This window comes from Phragmites australis, chromosome 2 (assembly GCF_958298935.1).
Source record: "Phragmites australis chromosome 2, lpPhrAust1.1, whole genome shotgun sequence".
NCBI lineage: Eukaryota > Viridiplantae > Streptophyta > Magnoliopsida > Poales > Poaceae > Phragmites > Phragmites australis.
Genome location: NC_084922.1, coordinates 2,485,752 through 2,505,199, shown reverse-complemented (window position 1 = coordinate 2,505,199; position 19,448 = coordinate 2,485,752). Strand labels below are relative to the sequence as shown.

The 19,448-nt window shown below is 43.0% G+C and overlaps 2 protein-coding genes across 5 annotated transcripts; one reads left to right on the top strand and one right to left on the bottom strand.

The window, feature by feature from the left end:
* Nucleotides 1–898: 898 nt before the first annotated feature.
* On the top strand, nt 899–5,240 carry LOC133893606 (uncharacterized). 4 transcript variants are annotated; one of them, XM_062334683.1, is made up of 5 exons: nt 899–1,111; nt 2,577–3,037; nt 3,156–3,190; nt 3,564–4,509; nt 4,701–5,240. In XM_062334683.1, the coding sequence occupies exons 2-4, from the start codon at nt 2,707–2,709 to the stop codon at nt 4,485–4,487; spliced, it is 1,290 nt and encodes a 429-aa protein (XP_062190667.1). In that variant the 5' UTR covers nt 899–1,111; nt 2,577–2,706; the 3' UTR covers nt 4,488–4,509; nt 4,701–5,240. The 4 variants fall into 4 exon arrangements, with proteins under 4 accessions (XP_062190667.1, XP_062190658.1, XP_062190682.1 ...); XM_062334674.1 differs by having other exon boundaries at nt 899–1,155; XM_062334698.1 differs by lacking the exon at nt 899–1,111 and adding an exon at nt 1,162–1,297.
* Nucleotides 5,241–6,081: 841 nt separating this feature from the next.
* Nucleotides 6,082–10,783, bottom strand: LOC133893598 (NAC domain-containing protein 74-like). Its single transcript, XM_062334663.1, has 5 exons — nt 10,588–10,783; nt 9,696–9,873; nt 9,005–9,282; nt 8,394–8,762; nt 6,082–7,258 (listed from the first exon to the last, which is right to left on the bottom strand). The coding sequence occupies exons 2-5, from the start codon at nt 9,859–9,861 to the stop codon at nt 6,572–6,574; spliced, it is 1,500 nt and encodes a 499-aa protein (XP_062190647.1). The 5' UTR covers nt 9,862–9,873; nt 10,588–10,783; the 3' UTR covers nt 6,082–6,571.
* Between the last annotated feature and the right edge of the window lie 8,665 nt (nt 10,784–19,448).

Here is a 19,448-nt window from a genome sequence, read left to right as displayed (position 1 = left end):
TGATACACCTTTATAGATAGAAAAAAATAATGATGTATTAATACTTTTTAATACTCGTAATACCTATTAATTATAGGTTTTTAAATTGATTAGAAATTTCTAAACAATTAAGAGGGATGCGAAGAGGATCAACTTTGATTACAGATCGTTTGATTGTGTAAGATGTACAATGAAGATTATTCGGATCTATCATAGTTTATTTATTTTATAGTAGTATAGATTATGGATAACAATAAAATATGATGGGTACAAATAGTACTCACCCATATTTATATTTGCTGAATTTTATCTGTCTGTGGGCATACCGTGAACTTCTACGAGCTTAGGTTGACCCTAAACCCATCGCCCACGGGTATCACCCACGAATATACCTATTTACCTACGGGATAGTGAGGCTGACCGGGGTATGGCGACAACGTAGGGGCAGGGCGATGGGTGGGGTGGCAGTGGACCGGAACTAACCTGTGTGGGGAGATATAACGAGAAGAGATAGGGCTTTTTAGATAGGTTAAGAGCGGAGGGGCCAAAAGAGAGGTGGGGCTTCTTGGACGCGATGTAGCGAAGATAAATGGCTATTCCTAGTATAGGTATTATGAAATTTCAGGAAAATGTGAACCACGTCGAGTCAGCCTTACACCGTTACACGATGCCGGGTAACAGTAGTGCAACAAGTGGCCCACAAGCCAGTGAGATGGCCCCACTCCAAGAGACCCACTCCATCACACGTAGCACCAGAAACGGTACACCAGGTGCACCCACGAGTAAATGCAGGTGGGCCAGGATCCCGGGACACGCAGGCGGGGCACGTGGCCCGCTGCTCGCCGGAGCAGTTTCTCCCAAAGCCAAGGGGAAGATGATTAGAGGAAGCCCGGAGACCCATTCCGTTCGCATTTTTGTACCCACAACCCCCCCCCCCCCCACCCGTTCCTGCGCTCGCTTCCCCGTTCCTCTCCGCCTCTCGCGAGCCCCAAGCCCCCCCCCCCCAACCGTAGCGGAGCCGGAGCGTCACCCTGGCCGTGGCCGAGCTCGCGCGGGGAGGCCTCTGTCAGATCGGGGCCCGGCGCCGGATGTTGGCCGGGCGAATCGGAGCCGGATGTTAGCGTGATTCGAGGTGATTCCCGCGAACTACCCGGAGGGGGGGGGGCACCTGTTACGGTAGGTGGGGGTGGAAATGGGGAATTTTGGTGCCCTGCGGGTGGATTGATTTATGAGAATTATGGGTTTTGATCGATGCTACCTGTCTCTTTTGTGATCCTAGCGATATGCGGTGTGGTTGTAGTATATACTGATCTTACATGTTAGTTCATCTCCCCGATTTTACCAGCTAGATTTACTATATGTCACCGATTTATTCGTGATTTACTATCAGTTGGCATCAGAACTTTTTGGCTGCAAATCGATAGAGCAATTCCAGATTGAGAACGATTGGGAGTTCGAAGCAATATAATTGTGATGCGATGAATTGCGTATGGAATAGCATATCCAGCACTATGTTCAGAATTCTCTATATTTTGATTTGATCCAATAACAATAATAAGATACTATATATTTTCATTCGTGGTCTCGGTACAGTACCTAGTGGACATTAAGAATAAATGTCAGATGCTAGTTTGTTGTGTGGTAGGAAGAATCTGTGGCCTTTGAGTGTGTTTTGGTTTTGGAATGTCTTGATACTGGTCTACCTAACTGCTGCTTTCTTCCTTCACACAGTTTCACCCACTGTAGTTACTTAGTCAGCTCCTTACAATTTGCGCCTTCAATTATAAGCAAGCTTCTTATTTGTTCTTTTTAGCTTTCTTATTGTGAATAGTGAAGTGGGTGCTTTCTGGATGTTGATGTTCCCACCTGGAAGTATTTAGGAATGGCATGAGGGACTTCTTATGTATGGAAATCATACTGCTAGTTTTCCCATATGTCAACCAAAAAAAAGCTTCCTCCGCACACTTTATCTCAAAGTTTTGGATGTGCGCTAAACATTACAAAATCAAATACAACGAGAATGATGTTTTAGATAAATGTATGGGGCTGTTAGTTTCTAAAAAAAAAGCTTCCTCCGCACACTTTATCTCAAAGTTTTGGATGGTGCGCTATGCATTATAAAATCAAATACAGTGAGAACGATGCTCTAGATTAATGTATGAGGCTGTGAATTTCTTTTTCCTGGCTTGGACTGATGAACCCTATCTGATCGTTCTTGTCAAATGTTTGGACCAGTATTAGTTCATATTTCTCTTTTCCCCTATTCCATTGCCTCTCTTCCCAGTCCCTTCAGCAACTCAACCCCCGCAGCACCATAGTTGTATGCTCACCCAATCCTCTGTGAACACCATTTCTAGATCATAGAGATTACAGGACTATCATATGCATGCCAGGGGTTTAGATTTAATAAAACTCAATAATTTCTAGTCATACCTGCTCTTGAGATAAGCTTCCTTGTCAGGGTTATAGCTGTCTGGAGGCTTCTAGTGTAGCTTAGAGTGCACCTGTCTATAGTGGATGTTATCTTCTTTAAGTCCAGTCTTTATCCATTTCTTTATTGAAAACAATCTTATTCTTGCTATTGTCTTTCTGTACAGCTAGGTACTGTGGGGTTGCAAGGTTTGTGTCACAGGAATTAACCCATAGCATTTGGGTGATCAAAATGGTGGCATATTGATTCCTTTTATTCAAGCAGTATTTTTTTCGAACGCACATTATTCAAGCAATATGGGAGCTAATTGTTGCATAGCTGCAAAGGAGAGGACACAGCCATGTGTGACTCCAGTAGAAGTTTCAGCATACAGGAATGTAAGACACTCACCATCATGGAGCTTCCGATGGGACAACCGAACACACATAGAAGACATAATGGAACTACCTACGTTGTTTTCCAACCATAGTAGTGGAAGCATGCGGCCTGAAACAAAGAGTGGTTCCATTGCACCAACTGAAGGCTTTTCTAATGGAAATAGCCCTTCTGATGTGTTTCATAGGGCAAAGTGGCACAAATCTGACAAGAAAGTGGAAACATCTAAGGTTACAAAAGCTGATCCCCAAGGTAGTGAACAATTTGGTGTTATTTGACATGCTTTCGTTGAGCTATCCTCAAATTATTGTGCATTTCTCAATTTGATGGTTGATAGATTTCTTTGCTGATTTCTACTTTTTTTTTTCAGCTGATTGTTCTACAGCAAGTAATTCTTCCCCTGAGGTATGCAATATCGAGCAATCTTTCCTGAAATTAGTACTCCCTCCGATTGCAAATGTAGGTCGTTTTAGACTTGTGCACAAGGGTTAAGAAAGTAGATCAAATAACCTTGTTGTCCTTCATTTATTCTGCATTGGAAAAGATAACTCATTCATTTGTGAGAGTGATAGCATTTATTAAACAAGGGCAAGACGAGAACAAAAGAGAAAAAAAATGCATAGAAGTTCGAGAATGATTTATATTTAGAGAATAGTTGAGAAGGCTAAAACGACCTACATTTGCAACCAGAGGGAGTAGCTGTTACCTTCTAGTCTATGCAATTGTAGATTGCTTCATATTGTAGTCTGACAGCTCTATTTTTCAATACCTTGTGCAGGCAAAGCTTTCCAGGAAATCACTGGACATGTTAAGTGTTGCTTCAGATTCGAAGACATCACTATCTGTTCCTTCAATGCCACCCTTAGTATCCAGAGCAGGGGCTTCATCCTCCAGGGGTCATTCTCAGCCAACCGACTCAGAATCAATGAAGAAAGCACGACAATCACCAGGGTATCAATTGTATAGACAGGTCACGGACAGCAAAATTCCATCTCTCAGATCTCTCAATGAGATCAGCTCTCCTGAAGGAAGGCCATCCTCCTCCATGCTGTCAGTCTGCAGCAATGATTTATCAGCTGCAGGATCCCATGGTGAGTCATCTGATGGCTGGTCAATGCGCACATTTTCTGAAATGGTTGTGACATCCCAAAGAGAGAGGTGGTCACTAGACAGTGAGCTATTAGGTTCCATTTCCAGTAAAATGACTAGATCAAGTGCTTCAAATCCTACTACCCTCCCCCCTGACCAAGAGGTGTGCAAGCTGTGTTTAAAGTTGTTAAAGGAAAGGTCGACGTGGAATGCTCAGGAGCTGGCTGTTGTAGCTGTTTTATTGTGTGGCCATGTCTACCATGCTGACTGTTTGGATAGCATAACTACCGAAGCTGACAAATATGATCCTCCATGCCCTGTATGCACGCATGGTGGGAAATGTACAGTGAAGCTATTTGGGAAGCTGGAATCAAAGATTAAGAACAAGGTACCAAAAAATGTGATAGTTGATATTGATCTAGATGGGAACAATAAGAACCAGAAGAAAAGTAGAAGAGAACCCAGGTTAGGGACAAGTTCTAGTATGAGGGTCCCATTTAGTCGGCCATCTTTGAGGAGGCATTTCTCAATTGTTTCTCGACGACTGCGATCGGCCTCAGAGAGTGAGTCAGCGAGAAAGAAGGGCTTTTGGACGAGGCACTGGAAAGAGTAACCTAGCTCACGATCATTGTAAGGTGAGCTGCTTCCCATTTTATGTGTTCTGTAAGTTTGATTTTAATTACAGCTTACTGCTAAAATACTAGTTATGCTCCTTTTGCTTTTCAAGGGGGTGAATCCAATGTTGTGGCTAATTTCTCGTCTCATATTTATAGAGAACACAGCGGAAAGCATTATTGGATCCAATTCATGTTTTTTTTCTTCATAGGAAGGATTTTTAAGAGGAGGTGAACTCCCAAGCATGCATGGTGATGGATACTCCGGTCAATGTCAAACTGGTGCCAGGGCTGTCGAACAACCACCATATTGGAATCGGAAGTTCGTCGCTGCCATCATATTCAGAGAGGCAGGCACCACCCCGTGCGATCACAGGGCTCAGGGTAGTATAATAACGTCTCATATACCATGCGACAGTAGACCCAGGTTGCAGTTTTTAGTTATAGTAGCAAGTAGTCTAACAGAAGGTTTGGCCTTAAGGAAGTAAGGCCCAGTGTTGGGTTGCAAGGTTATAACCCCAGCATGCTAGGTTATTATTGTATTCGCAGTTGTTTTGTATGATTGCTTATGGCACTCGTTGTTTGATCGCATGCTTGTTGCTGAGAGATGCTATTTTCCGATGGGACAGATTCCCTCACGGAGGAGCGCACGTACCGAATAACTATGGTTATGTGCTGATTTTATAGTTACAAAAGTGCGTCTGGAATCTGGATGTTGGGTCATATATACAATCAAGAGAATTTATCCCACTCATGTGAATGTGCCCTCTTCTGTCATGTAAAAATACTCTTGCGTGCTTGTCTACTCGGCTACCTTAGTCCAGTCGACAACATATGATTGTCAATAAAAAAAATATATTACTCCCAAAGCTTCCGTTCTGCCAGTATGGCGTTTGCAAAAGATTTCCGCCGGATCTCCCTCTGGAAGATGAAGCAACTCCATGGATATCTGTAGTACAAGGCCCGTGCTGAACGCTGCCCATCGCACCGACGCTGCTTCATTTGTCGACAGTCGAGACAACCAGAAAACAACCATGAAAATCTTCTGAGATTCTTCAATACCGTTGTATCTAATTCTTTGTTCCGTTAGGATCCGCTTCGCAGGGCTAATTCCTAGTTCCCACCGTAAATGTTGCAGTCCATCATTTAACCTCTAGCAGCATAGGGTGTAATAGGGTATTTGATATACTACCTCTAATCTCAAATAGATGTAATTTTAGAAACTTGGTTCTATTCTTAAATAGATGTTTTAGGTTTGTATAGGGTGATTTGGATGCTATTAATTGGAAATGAGAGTAATCAAGAGGGGAAGACATGTCAAAGGTGGGTGTATTATTTGCCACATTGTTCTATGTGCTAGGCTAAAACAACATCTAAATAAGAATGGAAGTAATAACATAGAAGTACTGAACTATTGTTCAATCTCTGGAGAACAATATTATTTCCAAAAAAACACTAGAGAACATAATTCAGATGAGTTTTAGTACAAGACGTTGAGCCTCCACTTTACCATGTATGAGCAATGAAGAAGACTATATTCGTTTAGTCACATAGGGATTGTAACTAAAGAGCAAAATGTAAATAACGCAACAGTTTAGGTTTACTAAAATAATATTGTAGTCATCCACTATGTCATGTAGGAGAATGGTTTAGGTTTACAAATCTAAGAATACCACAGTAAGGGTCAAAGCTACATTTTTTTCTCCTTTTTTTCCTTGTTTATTACAGGCATCATCGTAGTAGCTAGTCGATCAAAAAGAAGGATCTTCATATGTACAGCACCATAAAAAAACCGGTGGAGACGGATTGGGATCAAAGTTCTGCACCAATGTATCTCCAGAAGGCCAGCCGCCAAAGTGACATAGACTGAGGAACTCAATTACTCATCCAGTTCAATGTAAGTAAATCAAGCAGAGCAACTACTGCAAAGATGAAGATGTGCAGATGCTAGTGCTACTACCCCTTCCAAGCAACCTACTGGTATCCCATCTCGTCGAGGAAAAATTGAAAAATAAGTGATCTATATTCCCTTGACCCGAAGCCACTGACCTGCACAGCTAAAACTAAAGATGCTGCTCCACTGTTATAAGCTCATTCCAGAGCGGTAGTGCCCATGCAGTACTACAGCAGCTAGTCCAATCATGCAAACAGTGACAAGTACCTTGAATTCAGCTGATGAACATCTGAATGCATTTTTTATGCCCCTTAAATATCCTTGATTGCTGTGGTCTTTACTTGACTTAGCTGCATCAGACTGCTTGACAGAAGAGGCATCATTTGCATCATGTTTCTTCTGGTGCTCAACATTAGTCATGAGATCAAGACGGCCATGGTTATCTGAGAACTTGATAGTCTGGTTGATAGATTCAGAGTTACTTGTAACCATCCTTTTAACTCCAACCTGCAGTTTAATATTGCGAGTTGCTGGTGAAATGTTAGCAGCAGATGCTGTTGAATTACGCCTTCGAACTGTAATTCCATTATCAGCATTTTCATTTGACAGGTTTGGATTGTTATTTTCCTGGTATAAATGCAGTTCTTCGTTCCAAGTTCCATCCTCAAAATTGTTTGGAAAAGTAAAATGATCCATTCCCATCATGTAGTACGCCTGGTTAGTAGCAAAAGCATTATTGAAGTCATCAGTACCAGGATACAATATATTGTGAATATCTTCAGGCAATAGGTAGTCTGTATCATCTGTGCCATTCTGGATAGGGCTAGCATGGTCTGGTTCCATTTTCGGAGCCATAGAACCAGGGTTCTGCAAATTCTGCAAGGGAATCAAATGGTATGAGTAAGCACGTTCTGCACCAGTACAAACAATAAGCATGCCATTTCTGAAAGTAGGTAATACAAACTTCCAGTCAAAACATTGTGAAGGACGCCAAATACAATGAAGGAAAAACAACAGACTATTTGCAAAAAGAAATGTCCGTAGTCCAAGGTGAAATACTAGTATTTGTTAGGGAGAAGGAGCATCATTTGAAAGCATACTTGTAGGTCAAGGTTTAGTTACCCAAAGATGCAATATCCAGAAATCTCAGCAGATCAAACAAACTAAAAGCAAACTGTAAAAGGAATTAATATGAGGGCGATTTACGCTTACCCACAGGATTATGAACAGATCACTTTGATTCTTTCTTAGAGTGATATTTTGCACTATTTCGGAGTTTTTTTTAAGGATACTATGCAATACTAAGATATATTGCATCAACTAGCAAAACCAGTCAAAATGCTGTGCACCACGTTGGAACATGCTACATCTTGGGGTTGCTACTCTCTTATCAGCCGATAACAAAAAGCTCGCATAGTACCAATACAAAGTAGGGCCTGGTGTAATGCTAGGGTCATGAACTTTGTTTCAGGGAAGTGTTGTAATTGGTACCCACATGTTGATGGAATTCTTCAGTATTCATATGGAGGAAGTGTTTTATGCAAGCATTGTTTACTGCCCAACATCTACTACCACTCAGCACACACAAATAGAGAAAAATTGAGAAACCATCTCTTGCTCGGGTGGAGTTGCGGCGGTATGATTCCACCCACTATGGTTCAGTGCCCACCATTGTACAGTACACAAGTGCACCTCAGTGGGGAAATGCATGGCCACGCTCCGTGATATTGCAGGTTATCCTCGACATCTAAAATTATAGACGTGTGCTAGGGGGCACATTCGCGTCCATGCGTGTATGGTATGTGTTCGCCTACCTTGTAACCTCAAAAGGATAAGTGAGAACAAATTTGATAGACATAAGAATAAACATGGCAGCTTGTAAAGCTCTATTTAACAACTTGTTGTCTATGCATTAGCACTTTGCTCACAGGGGTACAGCCCCTAAATCTTTGTAATGAAATAAGGTTGAATTATTTCAGTCTGCGAACAACTGTGAGTGTCAGGAACATACCGATGATTCATCATGCTGTTCATTCAGAGACAGGTCAGCAGGACCAGTATCCACTGCAGGGTTAAATGAAGGGTCAAACAGTTCTTCCAGCCACGCTTGCAGTTCATTATCACCATTCAGAGTAGAAGCAGTGATAGCTGTCATAGCAACATCATTCGATAGTTCAGCACTGACAGCTGGTGTAGCAACATGATTCTGTTCTTCGGCGCAGATAACCGATGCAGCAGCATCTTCTTGTTTTTCAGCACTCACAACTGATGTAGCAGTATCATTTTGTTGTTGCGGATGAGGATTCCTGTTGCCCACCTCATTACCATTCTCTAATGCCCAGTCATTTCTTTTAGTAACACGACAGAGAACAAAGGCATCCTGAAGAAAAGAAAACTACATTAGCATACTAGATCTCAACCTTAGGCAACAAAACATAGGAGAATCTCCTAAAACCAAGCAAGTTGTGTGATAGGTGGCTTGAAGGTTACTGCACATTAAGTTCTATAACATGTAAATCAACAAAACAATATATCTCGATCTGAAACTCTCTTTCTAAATATAACTATCTGAAACTTCAATTATTAATCAGAAACAAGCAACAACAATCAGTGGTCCAATACCTTCATATCAGGGCTGGCTTGACATTCATTCTCATCTATGTAGTACTCATGCATAATCCACTCAGTACGTCTTCCAGAAGGTGGCCGACCTTCATGAAAAACTAAAGTCTTCTTTGTTCCTAGAGTCCGCTTGCTCAGCTTTATGGCTCGGTCCTTCCCAGTCGATTTCCAATAACCAGCGATTGTTGCCCTGTTTGACCTAGAACCAGTAGGGTACTTTCTGTCACGTGAGGCAAAGAAATGCCACTTGTTATCCTTGATTGGAAGACTGCACTTTGCTGCAAATATCACCAGAAGATCAGAAAAAATGAGGATTTGAACCATGTAATAGAGGAAAAGGTCTAAATTGTATTAGTAAGTGACACTGATAGCATAAAATTAATTCATCCACGGAGCTAAAGAACCGGTACTAGACAAAGAGGATAGAGCATGACAGCAATCACTTTATTATATGACAAGAGCTGCATCAGTGATAAAATTGATTAAAAAGGAAATCTATCATGCCCAGTTGTCCATGATTCAATAGGACATTATGACTGTGGGACTTCAGAGGATTCAACTTTTTGTTAAGGAAAGGAGATACTGATACATCTAGACCGAATCGACAGATAAAACTGGAGATAAATCTCCAAAGTTCTCTATGTACCCAATTCAGTGACTACATTGAACCACTGAAGTACGGTGAACTTACCAGGTAAATCCCATGGTTCATGCTTGTATATATCCACCTCTGGTATAAGATCATATTCAATTTTCTGGCCATGTATTTTCCTTTTCAGATAGTGAGAAATAAGTTCGGTATCCGAAGGATGGAATCCAAATCCTGGTGGCAGGTGCATATCACGTAGTGCTTCCATTTTACAATATATCTGCATTAGACACAGAACATGAACAAGGTCAGAACTATAACAATTCGGAAGTATGTACTATCAAGCGATTTCTACAAGCAACCATGCCAACAAAAGAAGAACATCGATGTCATTAATGCTTCAAGTAAATAAGAATCCTTGAGGATTTTGTTGTAAGTACAAAGCAGAGCTTATTCAGGATTAGAGCAGAGAAACAAGATGGATTTCGTGTCCCCTCTTTCCCTCTTCATTATTCCTTCATATTTGAGGACAATTTTGTCAGTGGAGTTAAAAATCCCCAACTGACTCGGTGCCAAAACCCCAGAAGCCAGACCAAGATCTCGCAAGCACGAATCCCCAATCGACCTCGCGAACCAATTCAAAGCCCCGGAACTCATGATCCAAAAATCGTAACTACGCTTCTCCAAACGCGGCAACCCAGGCAAGGATTCACCCAAACCTAAACCCACCAACGAGGCGCAAGGAACCCTAGACAAGAGATTCGAACCCCCGCGTCGAGAAACCATCGCTGCTCCCCACTCAGCATGACCCCTGAATCCCGCAGATACAGCACGGCCGTAGTAGCGTGGTCAACACCACGCAGTTGCCCCCAAACCATCCGCATGGCCACCCCCACAACAACGCAGAGAGCAGAAGAACCCAAGCTACGAAAACCCATGGAAAGAAATGCAACGTGCCAAAAAACGAGACGCGCCAAAGACGGGATCGCCTCACCTCTCCGGAGCCGTAGTAGAGCCCCGGTGCCGATCGACGAAGACTGGAGGAGGAGGAGGAGGAGGAGGCGACGAGCACGAGGCGGCCGGACGGTCGGCCCAACCCCAGCGGACGGCGAGTGGTCGGGAGGGGAGGGCGATCGGGCGAGACGAGCCGCGAGCGAAGCAGCGAGGAAGCGACGGTCGCTGCGTGCGCCCGCGTTTTTAAAAGCGCCGTCGACACGCAGGGCTAGCTGGGTCGCTTGCTTAACGCGGGCGTCCTGACACCGCGTCGCTGGTCGCCGAGTGAGCAGGATGGCCAGGGAGTGGGGCCGGGGCCGTGGCGACTTTGTGGGACGTTGGATCCGATCCTATCCGATCCGATCCGTTCGCTTCAGGTGCTGCTGCCTCGCTGGTCCCTGCCAGGTGGGGACGTCCGCAACCACGCCCCCTCCCTCCCCATCCAGCTGGTTTCGCGTGCGGTGGGCAAGGAAACCTCCCGGAAACAGCGTGCGTGGAAAAAAGAGGACGGGACGGAAGCCTGCACCTGGCCCAGCGAATCCAACGGCCAGCTGAGTGCTCCTCTGCATTTCTTTCTTCTTTTTGCCCAGCCTTTTTTCAGATCAGAGAAAAAGGTAGAACCCTTTTTGTTCTGCTCTAGTGATGCGCTGTGTTCTGCTTTCTCAATCGGCATATGATAAGCCATTTGGCTTACTAGTACTACTACTTATCTCACTTTTGCATACTTCCCTTCAGTTTGATCTTAGTATTTTTAGAGATGGGAGGCGGGCAAGCTATGTGGGAATGTCTTGTTCGGTTGTTTGTAAAGTCTTTTTTCTTTTTTTAAATCTCAGTACAATATGCAGATATATATATACTCACATAACGTCTATTAAAGATCAAAGATACGAAGTTTACACCATATGAGACTCACTGTCAATAATTACGTTATTTAATATTAAAAGAAAATTTTATCTTAATTAGACATACAATAAGCAAACCTAGCCAACTCTACTATTGCTGCTTCCCTTCAGTTTGATCCTCTTAGTATTTTTAGAGATAGGGGGCTAAGCTGCGTCGTACTGTTGTGTGCCACTAATATTGCCGGTGCCTTCCTCTGATATCTTGTTCGGTTGTTTGTAAAGCCTTTTTTTCTTTTTTTTAAATTCTAGTACAATATGCAGATATGTATATACTTACACAACGTCTATTAAAGATCAAAGATACGAAGTTTGCACCACATAGGGCTCGCTGTCAATAATTACCTCGTTTAATATTAAAAAATTCATCTTAATTAGACATGCAATAAGCAAACCTAACCAACTCTACTATTGCATGCTTCCCTTCAGTTTGATCTTCTTAGTATTTTTAGAGATGGGGGCTAAACTACGTCGTAATGTCGTGTGCCACTAACATTGCCGATGCCTTCCTCTGGTGTTTTATTCGGTTGTTTGTAAAACCTTTTTCTTTTCTTTTATTAAATCTCAGTACAATACGCAGACACGTATATACTCACATAATATCTATTGAAAATTAAAGATATGAAGTTTGCACTACATAAGGCTCGCTGTCAATGGTTACGTTGTTTAATATTAAAAAAAATCATTTTAATTAGACATACAATAAGTAAACCTATAATTAAATTGCTGATGATTACAAGACACAACTAACTCTACTAACCACCTAAGCCTCTAAAGCTTGATTCTCTTTTTTTTTAGAGAGAGGGAGATTGTTCCTGCAGTCAGGTTATGCGAGGATGAGGTGCCTGGAGCCGCTGTCCTAGGATTAGGAATGCTTGCCGAGCTCTCTTTCTAGCTTTGGGCCACGTCGTGTTTGCATTGGGCCGAACGGAGACTCAAAGGCGGCATGTTCAGCCCAACAAACAGAAACCCCAGCAGCAACTGTAGACTTTTTTATTTTTATATTTTTAACATAAATATTAAAAAATACTACAGTTAAAAATATTTATAGGAATAAACATCTACCCTCTCTGAAAGAGCTACAAACATTTCAGAGAATGATAAGAGTGTCACGTGACATGGCTAACGTCATCTGACCCTTACCACTCTCTTATAGAGCGGTTAGAGTCCACCCTCGGTGTACCGTCTAAGTGAACTGTTAGCCATATGGTCCATGAGGCATATGGGTCCAAACTTTTACAAACAATTCAAAAACAAGTAGTTGAGGAATCTTTTCAATATATTGTATATCCAAAACTAGCACAGAAAGTTCAACGCACTATGGACAAGGCTAGATGAACTAACCATAAAGTAGTCAGTTGAGGTAGCAAACATTCAAGATGAGCCGGTTGCTCTTGGACCTATCCCAACAGATACTTCCTAGATAGTAAGGAGGTTATGATCATCTGTTAGGAACTTCTCACAGTGGATACGAAATGAGCCAAGAGAGAAGTGGGCCTTGATGTACGACACTAGAGGGGCAAGGTATGAGATAATGATAACTAATCTGCTGAGGTATATAATTGGGTTATGTGGGCGATGAGGTTCCTCCTTATTGGAATTGTTGAAGGTATTATGCATGAAACTTGTAGATATTTTATTGATCGCTATACAACTGCTTTGAAGGCAATGACCGATAACCGTATGTTTGTATGGATCGATGCTATGGCACTACATAGAAGAGACCACAAAGAAGGCACATATGCACCGCGCAAATTAGGAAAAAACTGCGGAGCATAGGTTCACTATCTTATATCGGGATAAGGGCCGCAGGGGTGACAAACATGAGCACCATATGCAAGGGTGCATGCTTAGGAATGGAACATGCAATTGTTTGTGCCTTAAGCCATAATTTCTATACAGGCCGTACATACACGCCATAGTTGCATGTGGGGAGTCCAATATGCTACCCCAACAATATGTTTCCCGCTACTTTATGAAGGATCAGATACTGAACACATAGAACCATGAGCTTTTTGGCTATGATATTATTGTTGCATTTATAAGTGAGCCAGGTCCCTCGCGAATGTATGGGCCTGGCTTTGAGAAGATGAAGTACACACCAGGACGTTGACAAACTCGGCAAATTCAGAATGATATGGATGAATCTGAGGTGGGTCCAAGGGTGCAGCAATGCAGCAAGTGTGATGAAATTGGTCACACGTACAAGAAATGTCCGAAAAATGCACCTGGTATGTAGATGGGGTCTCAACGGCCGTTAAGTGTGAATGTGTTTATTGTATCTGGGAGGTTTTTGCCTAACCTATGTTCGGGGTAGTTGAACCTTACATTTGTATTTGATTTGACGTTCCTATATGTTGCAATATATTCATGTAACTATGTGTACCTGTTTGGCATACACTGTTCATGTAACTGTGTGTGTATGTAATTTGTTTATGTAATAGTGTATAGTTGTATGTTATTTGATGTTCATGTAATTGTGTGTATATGTATAGTGCAAATTGATTAATTTTGTTTTTGAATGCAGATATAGCGCACCCATTGACCCCCGAGCTTCTTGACCTTGGAGTGGATAAGAAGCACTGTAGCTTCTCGTCTGTCATTCACCAGACCAAGTTAAGAGTTTTACGACCTTGTGGCCCCAGGGAGCTACTTACGATTGACGATCGTTGGAAGCACCGGTATGTCGAGAGTTACCTGCGTATAATCCTAATTATTTATTTGTTACATGTTCTAAATTCACTTAATATTCCAAATGATATAGATTGGCCACAACTGGACTCCTACCGCTATGTCATTTGGTAGAGGCCCGGGCAATAAAGAACCCTGAGGCATCTGCGAAGCGATTCTATTTTCACCGATCATTGCACTGGTCGACCATTGGAGACCTGAGACCCACACTTTCCACCTCCCCTGTGGCGAGATGGCTCCGATGTTGTAGGACATATCCTACCTATTAGGCTTACCTTGCGTCGGAGCCACTGTTGGAGTCATTGAAGTGGATGCAAAGTAGATCAACGTCATGCTCATGCAGTTCGGTGCTGTTCAGTAGAAGGACGATGCGCCCCCCCCCCCTACGTGCCTGAGTTCCTGTCAGATTTGCTTGGACCCACGAAGAAGTGGATTCTCCAGTTCCAGGTAAATTGCAATTTACCTTCATGTTTATTGCATGCTTTCCAAGACATTTTACTCATCATGATTTATATTACTTCAAGACTGCATACATCCACCCGGACACCGGTCCGTACTCAATCACGAGGCACTTGGAGGCCTACCTACTTTGGTTGTTCAGCTAGGTTATGTTCACCAGCGGCCAAGGCCACATGGTGTTGAGGACCCTTCTTCCGTACACAAGGTGAATTGCAGATGCGAAGCCCGATGATGTCCCCTAGTTTAGTTGGTCTCCACTATCCTAGCAGTGATGTATCGGGCCTTGTACGATGCATGCACGAAGAAGGAACCACTAGCCACATTTGATGGGTGCCCACTCATGCTGCAATTATGGTCGTACGAGAGGTTTTCCTTCGGTCGACCCATTGTGGACTTGTCCCTATACCCTGATGAATGGTACAGGGAACCCGAGGAGGACAGACCCACCATGGGCTCAATATGGTGTCACCATCGGGTACATAGGAAACATAACTCTGCTTTACTTGTCTACTATTTTTTGCCGATCTTAATACTATTTTTCTCCACAGTCACACTGGGTGCACGAGTAGGCCCATAGTGCATACAAGCTTTTTGGGTGTAGTTCGACCGTCTGAGTCTAGAGACATGGTTTGGACCCTCTGTAGCCACTCGCAGATACATGGTCATGCGCCTTTTGGTCTTTCTCCTTTGTGCAGCCATGACGAGGACTACTAGCTTATGAAGAAGTCGCTCGTCTTTGACATCTACATCGAGGAGTATTCACCCCACCATGTGATGAGGCAGTTCATACGCTTCCAGGTGTTCCCCCTCATCAACTTTCACATCGTTCAACCCCACGTTCATAGGTAAGTAAACTTAAATATATAATCCATATCATTCGTATCATTTATGGTCTATCAAATGTGGTTGACCTATAGGTATTCACATAAGGGTCAACCATGTGGCAACCTCTGGGCAGATCGCTTAGTGCCATATATCTCGGCGTGGGCCCATGCCTTTGAGGATGTCATCGAGGAGCCTCGTCCTTTCGTCAACCAGCCTACGAGGAGTACCTGAGGTGGTTAGTCTAGTGTACATGTACATGGGTCACATACACCCAGATACTATCCGGATGCATGTCGCTTCGCCTAAGGAGGCCTATTCGGGCCATTGAGGCGAGGATGCTGCTTTAGCGGTATATTTAAATAAATTATCATTTTTTGTTAACATATAATCCCACATGAACCGCTATATACTGAAAACCCCGTTTCATTTTTTTTTCAACAATACGATATCATACATGTTGTCCATAGGGACACGGCTAGAGCCATGGGACTCCTCAAGCAAGGGATGCAATTTAGTGAGACAGCAAGTGGGTTTTCGATAAGACCGTGCAGGCCCTGAAGCTTACCTTATGTCGATCCACCTCAGACGTCATCGATGCCCCTTCCAGGTCCAATGGGGTCAACGCAGAGTCGTCTAGAATGTCTGATGTGTAACATCCTCCACTAGGGCCGGCATCCACATCGCTACCTAGACCTGGACCATGACCTCTAGGGCCGGTAATAATAGGTACGCATTATTTATACGTACGTCATTTAGAGATATTCTTTTCTTACCAATGATTTATTTTAACAAATATGTTAGGTGCACCTACACGCTTAATGGCGCAGACACCTCAACCTTAGCCAGCATTGACACCTTCATTATTCACATGCCTCTCAGGTAAGGGGTGTTGGGAATCGACCAAGGATCAAACTCGCGCAGCAGCGAACTCACGCGATCACCTTGGAAGAAACTCACGCGAACACAAGCTCTGTTGTAGACACACTCATACGAGAGCACAGATATGCGGTGACTCACGCCCCTTTTTTTGTTTTCTGTATTCACTCGGTTAATTAAACAAACGAGTACATGGCTTATATAGCCTTGATCACATGCACGTACAGGAATGGTCTCATGCGCATGCACGCACAAACTCCACTTACATGAGCCACTAACTCATGCATGAAGCGGCCACTAACCTGACCACCAGCCACGCCTCAGAGACGTGCCTAACTAACATGCATGCATGCAGCAAACTAAGCTAACTCCTACATGCAACACACATGCATAGATGCACTTCTCCTCGTGCATGACATATACACACTACTTCCCGGCCTCAACATGAACTCATCACATTTCCAGACACGCTCATGCAAAACGTCCAACAACTAATGCGACTAACACATCTAACATATATACAAGACTTTAAAATATATGTAAGTCAAGATTAGTACTAACAAGGGGCACCAATATACTACCACATTCAATTTATTCAATAATAGATCTAATATAATTATCCGTCCGTAGGTTAGTACGGTAATGAAGTCAGGACGTCTACATCTGCACCTCCATCGTTCACACCCTGGTCGTTTATAGCTGCCCCTGCGTACCATACATGTACAACATTGTGTTTTTACTAATACATTCATTTTCACATTTACCGTATCTAACAAAATCATCCATTCCCAGCCCCTTGAGTGATTATGTATGGATGCTGGTGGCAACATCACAGTCATCGTACCCGAGTCAGGATGACGAGCCTAGGTCAGACCCATCGTACGACATCATCAGAGACTTCTTTGGTGCTCCACTACCGATGCAAGAGGCCAAGGTGGAGGCCTCGACACCCGCGATCGCTACATAGCCTACCAGGCATATTGTTCCACCAAACAACCTGACCTACTCTTGGGGCCACGTGAGGGTGAACCAGCGGCAACGGTAACGAGACCATGATGGTGAGAACACCTGTCAGCAGTGGGGAAGACATCAGTAGGATTTTATGCTGGCTTTTATAACTTCAATGTCTGGATGAGAAACCTCTATCTTTTCCACCCACCCAATAAATATTTTCTTGGATATGGCAATCTGTCTTTCCATAAGGCATGCTTCATTTAGTGATAGAGTACCACATGCCATGATAACTTGCTGTAGATTGTGTACGAATAGGGTACGAGTCAGTGTATATTTCTTTATGTATTGTAACCATAGACAGGTAATGAATGTTTAAGATGACCCTTATATGCGATGTACTTTACTTTATCAATGAAACGACCGGGATTTATCATTCTATCGGTACATTTTTTTCTAAACCCAATGCTTTTATAGGATTCCATGCCTTCCATGCAGAGGCAACAATAACTCATTGCTAAACTTTTATAGAATAAAATGACCACACAAAGCAATAGCTTCCACAGGGTATCTCTGTCAAGCATCAATGCTATAACTTTTTCAGCATTCGTAGGGAATCCCTACTCATTTGTCCTTATGAACAATACTCCATTGCTCCAGCTCCCAGCCATGCCCATGCATTGAGTCTAAGTCCATGCACCAGCCTCCAACCACCATAAATAACCTTACCCTGAATCGTGGATAGACCACTCATTCCTCAGCTCTCTCAATCGCAATATCTTTCTTAGCTCCACCAAGTCCACCCAAGAAACATTGGAAGATTTTCATCCCCAGGGGGTCAAACGGCGGATGTGCTTATGTGGCGACCCTTGTAGGATTCGCGAGTCCTAAGACATCTCCTATACCTATGTTAGACTCTTCTTCATGTGTGTCAACTACCAGCATGACCCACCTTGACATGGATCGTATGAGTACCAACCGGTATAGCGACATAGATCACTCATGTGACACTTTTCATACGATTTCATGCACTGTCTTACTAATCTCTCTCTTATTTTATTTGTCTATTCTCCACATATCCATGACTTCATGGAATGGCTGGACATGGAGCAAAATGAGCACCGAAAGTGGTGTTGACATGGAGATGTCGTGGAGGAGGGAAGCTTACGAACACTAAGAGCATGAGCAAAAATAGGAGGAACTATGGCTAAAACGTCAAGAGGAGGAGTGAATAAGTAAGGCGGTAAAGGAGCACGTCGTGGCTGAAGCACATGAAGCAGAGAGAGAAAGGAAGCGGGAGAGGGTCTGTCGCGCTAAGATGGAGGGCCCTGATGCCCTGCGAAAGTCAAATATCTTAGGTGTACTCAGTAGAGAGCATCTATTGTAACTCGACTATTTTTATTCTCTAAGGCATGTTTGGTTTAGTAGTGGCATGCTATTAGGTTAGTCTGTAGGCGTATGTCAACATTTATTGTCATCATATCTTTATGGTTAGGGTCTATTCGCGTAGCGACGAAAAATCCCATGTCCTATGTAATGTCTAGTAGCATATGTAATCTCTGTGCTGGGTAATACGATAATTGTGCTTCACAACTACTATTGTCCGATAAATTATATTTTGTATCTTCCCAACGTTACTTCACTAAAAAAATAACTCACAGAATTTTACATCCAACCATAACTAAGTATAAAATGAACCACTCCGTGAAGTGTATATGACAATTTAAAAAATCTGAGAAGGCGGTTAGTCCCTAAATTTTTTTGCCAAATGAATGTGCAATATTTTTTTAATTGCCGTATAGAAAAAGTTATGTAGGAAAAATCCTAACCGCCCCTCAGAGGGCAGTAAGGGGCTAACCTTCGTCTGAGAAGGAGGTACATCGGGGGTGGGCCCTAACCATCCTCTCAGGGGGCGGTAAGATCTAACCGCCCCATGAGAGGGCGGCAAGGGCCAGGTGGCGCTGGCCGTACCACTGTGGCACTCTTACTATTTTTATATTTTCTAACTAAATATTAACAAAAAAATATACCCTTGGTAAAAATATTTGCAGGAATAGGTGCAACGGGGTGAGTGGATTTGGGAATTATACATATACTGTATATCTATTATGTGCCTAGGCGTAATGCAGTTCATCTCTACACATACCCCCAGTTATGATCC